Raw genomic sequence first — 7,046 nt, 5'->3', positions numbered from 1 at the left:
CATCGCTTTGACTTGCATGGTGGCGTTCTTTTGTTTTGTGTTGGGATGCTCATGTGTCTGTGAAGTTCAGTCTGAGAACATTTAGTCTGGGGTGAGTTTGATCTTTGTGACGAAAGACGTTGATGTTGTTGCAGGAGGTGGAAGAACTGCAGCAAACTCACAGAGTTCCACCTGAAAGAGAAATCAGCAGCTACCAGCAAGGATGGCCAGAGCTGAGGTAAAGTAGAGCGGAGATGAGATCAATTCAACTGCTGTGTTTCCAACTGAAAGTGCAGTGTGACTGTTAGATCGACCCTGTTGATGCCTGTAGTGTTGTCAGTGTGGCGGACCTCATCTACAACTCACAGCTCTGGTCTTTCCCAGAACTTCTTGCTTCAAAACGTTTTTGTTCATGCACAACAACCATAAAAGGAGTCTCGTACTTGGAAGCGGGACGTTTGATTTTCGCCCAAACTACCGCGAGCGCACGTGAGAAATTAAATATATTTTCTTATGATACTAAAGGTTTGTTTTGTCTGTTCTGTAGATCTGACGCAGAGAGGAAGGACACGCTGCCAGTCAAGGTGAGTTCAACCAACAAAATACTGTTTTGCACTCAACTGTTTGAGAGTTGAGGTTGTTTTTCAAACCGGTTTGATTCTATTCAAACAAACGTTTCGGCTCGTTTTCTTCATTATTTTTTCCTTCCCCTCAACAGGAATCGGTTGTTTTGGCCGGTCGGAGCGGAGCGGACGAGTCGGCGAGTCGCCCGGAGGCCGAGAGGATCCAGCTCCACAGAGACCTGCAGCGCTGCTTGTACGAGATCCAGCAGCGAGACCAGTACTCCCAGCAGCTCAACCTGAAGGTACGACAACAGCCGAGCTCTCCTACGGCCCTCAAACGCAACGCGTGTGAACACGCTGGCGGTGCAGCAAGCTGTTTGACTATAATACACGTTTATTGTTACAAGATATTTATTTGATTATTGCTCTTTCTCCAGACGACATAACCTCTGACGTTGAATGAAAACAGTTCTTTGAGGATAATTAAAGAGGAAATGACTGCTGCATCACCATGTTCATGTGCAACATCTCCCCCCCTCCCCCTCCCCCTCACCCCCTTTCCAGCTGCAGCAGGCGGTGGAGGAGAAAGGTGCTGCTGCAGCTCAGTTGAAAGCCGTCTCCCAAACCCTGAGGGACGCCCAGGATCGCTGCCACTGGCTGGAGCAGCAGGTTCAGTCTCAGGTAGATGACCTGAAGTTGTATCGTGTGCTTCCCCTCCCTTTGTTTCTTGTCTCTCTGGATTGTCATGCTGTGAAATGAAGCCAATCAAAGCAGACAATAAAGATTTCTCTATTTACATGTAATGCTGCATCTCCACCACCAGGGGTCAGTGTTTGCTGAGGTTGCACCCGGAGCCCCTCAGGAGAGGAGCAACGACTCAACCATGGCTGAAACCGCTGAAGCCAGTCAGCTCCGAGAAAGGTGAGGAGACGGAACTAAACATGTTCTTTATGTGTGATGCTTCATTGAAACATGTTATTTATGTGTGATGCTTCACTGAAACATGTTCTTTTTGTGTGATGCTTCACTGAAACATGTTATTTATGTGTGACTGCTTCACTGAAACATGTTATTTATGTGTGATGCTTCACTGAAACATGTTATTTGTGTGTGATGCTTCACTGAAACATGTTCTTTATGTGTGATGCTTCATTGAAACATGTTATTTATGTGTGATGCTTCACTGAAACATGTTATTTGTGTGTGATGCTTCACTGAAACATGTTCTTTATGTGTGATGCTTCACTGAAACATGTTCTTTATGTTTGATGCTTCACTGAAACATGTTCTTTATGTTTGATGCTTCACTGAAACATGTTATTTATGTGTGATGCTTCACTGAAACATGTTATTTGTGTGTGATGCTTCACTGAAACATGTTCTTTATGTGTGATGCTTCACTGAAACATGTTCTTTATGTGTGATGCTTCATTGAAACATGTTATTTATGTGTGATGCTTCACTGAAACATGTTATTTGTGTGTGATGCTTCACTGAAACATGTTCTTTATGTGTGATGCTTCACTGAAACATGTTCTTTATGTGTGATGCTTCACTGAAACATGTTATTTATGTGTGATGCTTCACTGAAACATGTTATTTGTGTGTGATGCTTCACTGAAACATGTTATTTGTGTGTGATGCTTCACTGAAACATGTTCTTTATGTGTGATGCTTCACTGAAACATGTTCTTTATGTGTGATGCTTCACTGAAACATGTTCTTTATGTGTGATGCTTCACTGAAACATGTTCTTCATGTGTGATGCTTCACTGAAACATGTTCTTTACGTGTGATGCTTCACTGAAACATGTTCTTTGTGTGATGCTTCACTGAAACATGCTCTTTGTGTGTGATGCTTCACTGAAACATGTTCTTTACGTGTGATGCTTCACTGAAACATGTTCTTTACGTGTGATGCTTCACTGAAACATGTTCTTTACGTGTGATGCTTCACTGAAACATGTTCTTTGTGTGATGCTTCACTGAAACATGTTCTTTGTGTGATGCTTCACTGAAACATGTTCTTTACGTGTGATGCTTCACTGAAACATGTTCTTTACGTGTGATACTTCACTGAAACATGTTCTTTACGTGTGATGCTTCACTGAAACATGTTCTTTACGTGTGATGCTTCACTGAAACATGTTCTTTATGTTTGATGCTTCACTGAAACATGTTATTTATGTGTGATGCTTCACTGAAACATGTTATTTATGTGTGATGCTTCACTGAAACATGTTATTTGTGTGTGATGCTTCACTGAAACATGTTCTTTATGTGTGATGCTTCACTGAAACATGTTCTTTATGTGTGATGCTTCATTGAAACATGTTATTTATGTGTGATGCTTCACTGAAACATGTTATTTGTGTGTGATGCTTCACTGAAACATGTTCTTTATGTGTGATGCTTCACTGAAACATGTTCTTTATGTGTGATGCTTCACTGAAACATGTTATTTATGTGTGATGCTTCACTGAAACATGTTATTTGTGTGTGATGCTTCACTGAAACATGTTATTTGTGTGTGATGCTTCACTGAAACATGTTCTTTATGTGTGATGCTTCACTGAAACATGTTCTTTATGTGTGATGCTTCACTGAAACATGTTCTTTATGTGTGATGCTTCACTGAAACATGTTCTTCATGTGTGATGCTTCACTGAAACATGTTCTTTACGTGTGATGCTTCACTGAAACATGTTCTTTGTGTGATGCTTCACTGAAACATGCTCTTTGTGTGTGATGCTTCACTGAAACATGTTCTTTACGTGTGATGCTTCACTGAAACATGTTCTTTACGTGTGATGCTTCACTGAAACATGTTCTTTACGTGTGATGCTTCACTGAAACATGTTCTTTGTGTGATGCTTCACTGAAACATGTTCTTTGTGTGATGCTTCACTGAAACATGTTCTTTACGTGTGATGCTTCACTGAAACATGTTCTTTACGTGTGATACTTCACTGAAACATGTTCTTTACGTGTGATGCTTCACTGAAACATGTTCTTTACGTGTGATGCTTCACTGAAACATGTTCTTTATGTGTGATGCTTCACTGAAACATGTTCTTTATGTGTGATGCTTCACTGAAACATGTTCTTTATGTGTGATGCTTCACTGAAACATGTTATTTATGTGTGATGCTTCACTGAAACATGTTCTTTATGTGTGATGCTTCACTGAAACATGCTCTTTATGTGTGATGCTTCACTGAAACATGTTCTTTATGTGTGATGCTTCACTGAAACATGTTCTTTATGTGTGATGCTTCACTGAAACATGCTCTTTATGTGTGATGCTTCACTGAAACATGTTCTTTATGTGTGATGCTTCACTGAAACATGCTCTTTATGTGTGATGCTTCACTGAAACATGTTCTTTATGTGTGATGCTTCACTGAAACATGTTCTTTATGTGTGATGCTTCACTGAAACATGCTCTTTATGTGTGATGCTTCACTGAAACATGTTCTTTATGTGTGATGCTTCACTGAAACATGTTATTTATGTGTGATGCTTCACTGAAACATGTTATTTATGTGTGATGCTTCACTGAAACATGTTCTTTGTGTGATGCTTCACTGAAACATGTTCTTTGTTTGTGTCTTCAGGCTGCTTGAGTTGGAGCAGAGTCTGACTGAAGAGAGAGCGAGGAGGGAGACGGCTGAGGAGGCTTTGCGTCTTACTGAGGACGGAGCGAAGAGGTCACTGATCTGTCTGTCTCCTTCTCTGTCTCTGTCTTTGCTTCACACACACACACACACACACACACACACACACACACACACACACACACACACACACACACACACACACACACACACACACACACTCACACACACCATAAAACGTCAATTTACAACCAGGGCTTTTTCATTCATGTCATGGAGCTCTGAGGTCGTTCAGGACGTTCGTCTCTCTTGATGCTCTTCATACCGACCTGCCCGTCAGCTACCAGCCTTTCTGGTGCTCCGACAAAGAAAAAGGTGAAAGCCAAGCAGACAGGTGGAGACTCTGTTATTGAGCCAGCAAGGTAACGAAAACAAGCATGTTTCCCAGTGTGGAGGAAAAGGGTATTTGGACCCTAAAAGAATATAAATAATAAGATAATAAGTACTGAACACATATTCAGACTGATGGCTCAGAGGTCGGTAGTCTCCTTAATACCATGGAGGTCCGTCTGAATGGACTCTACTTTGCTGCTCATGGTTCATGTAACATGAACTCAACGATCTTAACCATGCCTTTGTGAGTATTGACCGAAGTCACCCGACCCGTCCAGTAGACGGCTGAAGCTTTCCTGTCAATAATCAGCAGTGATGCTTTTGTTTTGCGGTGTTCGTTCCAGAGACTTCAGTATCGAGATGGAAACAGAAGAGGAGTGGGCAGCTCTCAGTCTCAACCCAAACCAGCCTCTAATAACACGGACGGTACGACGTGCTGAGCCATGTGTAGCGTTTGAGTGACCTTTGACCGCGTGTCTCTGACCGCTCTGCGTTTTGTTCTCCAGGTGAAAGGCGGCGCGGTGGCGTGCCGGCGCTGGCTCCGGGGGCGGAGCCTCTACTTCTCGCGGCTGCTGACGAGCCGCGCCCGCTCTCGATACTTCTTCCTGGGTTACCTGCTCACGATACACCTGCTGGTCCTCATGTGCCTCACCGGTGCCCTGTAGCCCCGCGGCCACGCTGGGATGTTGTAGAGCATGCTGGGACATCGCAGGCGCGACACATACAGACGTTGAGCACTTGTTCATGTACGTTACGGTAAAGATGACGCTAAAGAGATCCCAGCACACGTGTTGTTGCTGGAGTCTGCACAGAAGGTAACGTCCTGTTTGTTCCTCAGACTGAACGCACTGAGCTTCTCTTGGATTCCAGCAGATCTTTTCCTTTACATGTTTTATGGTGAATCGAGCCTTAACGTACGCTTCTCTCCTCGCTTGTTGCCGACGCTTTGTTGTTTAGAGACGAGGAAAGAAAACTTGAATTGCCTGAGAAGGTCCGGAAGCCATATCCATAAGTTCACACTACTGTATGATCGTGTTGTTTTGAATCTCATCGTTCTCCTGCTGCCCTCCGTCTCCTCGCCTGGTTTCATATCTTGCACATTATCGCGATGCTGAGTTCAAACTATGCACTGAAGCTCCAAATGTGTAAATAGTGGTCTGGTATAAGCTCAGCAGCACCTCTCCCACCCGGCTCCCTTTAAACTGCTTCCTGGCTTTGGTAACGAGGGCGGGAGACGATGCGTCAGTAGAGGAGACAGGACGCAGACAACATGCTGTGTCTTTAAGGTGTGTTGTATTTATGTGTGCTGTATAGTATCTGTGACAGACTGTATGTATAAATGCAATTCTGTACATTTCTTCTTGTCACAAGAGAAGGTTAGTTAACGAGCCAAAGATGATATTTCTGATTCTTTCACAGACGAAAGGAAACGGAGGATGAACGATGCTTCCTGGCTTGTTGACTGATCGACTGTTGTAGAAATGCGCGGCTGTTGCTGGAACGTAGTCCTAATGATGTGTACATAAACGGTGTGATTGACGGACAAAACAATAAATCTATTTATGAGAAGATGGTTGACGACTGAGAAGTGTACAGATGGCCTCTATTTGTAAGAGCTGGCGACGCTGTCGGCCCTTTGGTGACGTCGGGCTCAACTTCAGAGAGCGAGATCTAAATGTCTGTAATGTCTCTTTAAAGGACGTCTTCTCTCAATGACTTTGTTCTCAGACTCTCATGATAAATCTCCACTTCAGCAGTTTTTACTTTCACCAAACTTCACTCGTTCATTCCTCTCTGTGTGCTGAAGGTTCACACATCACTCACACACTCATTTATACACATATTAATACAAACATGTCTGACAGTGTTTTATGACTTATGGACTCAGTGAAACAAAGAGACATCATGAATGTAAAAACCTGTGTGTGTGTGTGTGTGTGTTGGCTGGACACTGCATCACTGCTCCATTCTCTTTTTAGCCCCACACTTTTTTAGTGTGTCCTATTTAATGTCCCACTTTACAATGAGGTCTGCTGCTGGTGTGTACGGAGAGGATATTCCTCTTGTGTGTGTGTGTGTGTGTGTGTGTGTGTGGGTGTGTGTGTGTGTGGCCGCCTGTGATGCTGCCTCACACTCTTCTCAACTTTCGCTTCCTTTCGTCGCGGCTGGAATTGGGTTTGCTTGCAGACGTCCTGAGAGACATCTCGTTCTCCGGAGCTGGTCAGCCAACCTCTGACTCCTCTTCCTCCTGTTCCTCCTGTTTCTCTTCCTCCTGTTCCTCCTCTTCCTCCTCTTCCTTCTCCTCCTCTTCCTCCTGTTCCTCTTCCTCCTGTTCCTCCTCTTCCTCCTGTTCCTCCTCTTCCTCCTGTTCCTCCCGTTTCTCTTCCTCCTGTTCCTCCTCTTCCTCCTCCTCCTCTTCCTCCTGTTCCTCTTCCTCCTCTTCCTCCTGTTCCTTCTCTTCCTCCTCTTCCTCCTGTTCCTCCTCTTCCTCCTG

General features: G+C 43.9%; 1 protein-coding gene across 1 annotated transcript in view; it reads left to right on the top strand.

The window, feature by feature from the left end:
- The window catches only part of LOC306792386 (uncharacterized protein), a 34,856-nt gene extending 28,706 nt beyond the window's left edge, over positions 1-6,150 (top strand). The window contains exons 21-28 of the mRNA XM_079289465.1: positions 135-217; positions 527-563; positions 698-844; positions 1,107-1,223; positions 1,366-1,463; positions 4,160-4,252; positions 4,897-4,978; positions 5,059-6,150. Coding sequence (XP_079145591.1) covers positions 135-217; positions 527-563; positions 698-844; positions 1,107-1,223; positions 1,366-1,463; positions 4,160-4,252; positions 4,897-4,978; positions 5,059-5,217 — 816 coding nt within the window. The 3' untranslated portion in view covers positions 5,218-6,150. The remainder of the gene's footprint in view (positions 1-134; positions 218-526; positions 564-697; positions 845-1,106; positions 1,224-1,365; positions 1,464-4,159; positions 4,253-4,896; positions 4,979-5,058) is intronic.
- The last annotated feature ends 896 nt before the right edge of the window (positions 6,151-7,046 follow it).

The sequence above is a fragment of the Melanostigma gelatinosum genome (assembly GCF_949748355.1).
Source record: "Melanostigma gelatinosum genome assembly, chromosome: 2".
NCBI lineage: Eukaryota > Metazoa > Chordata > Actinopteri > Perciformes > Zoarcidae > Melanostigma > Melanostigma gelatinosum.
This window is presented reverse-complemented; position numbering and strand designations above follow the sequence as displayed.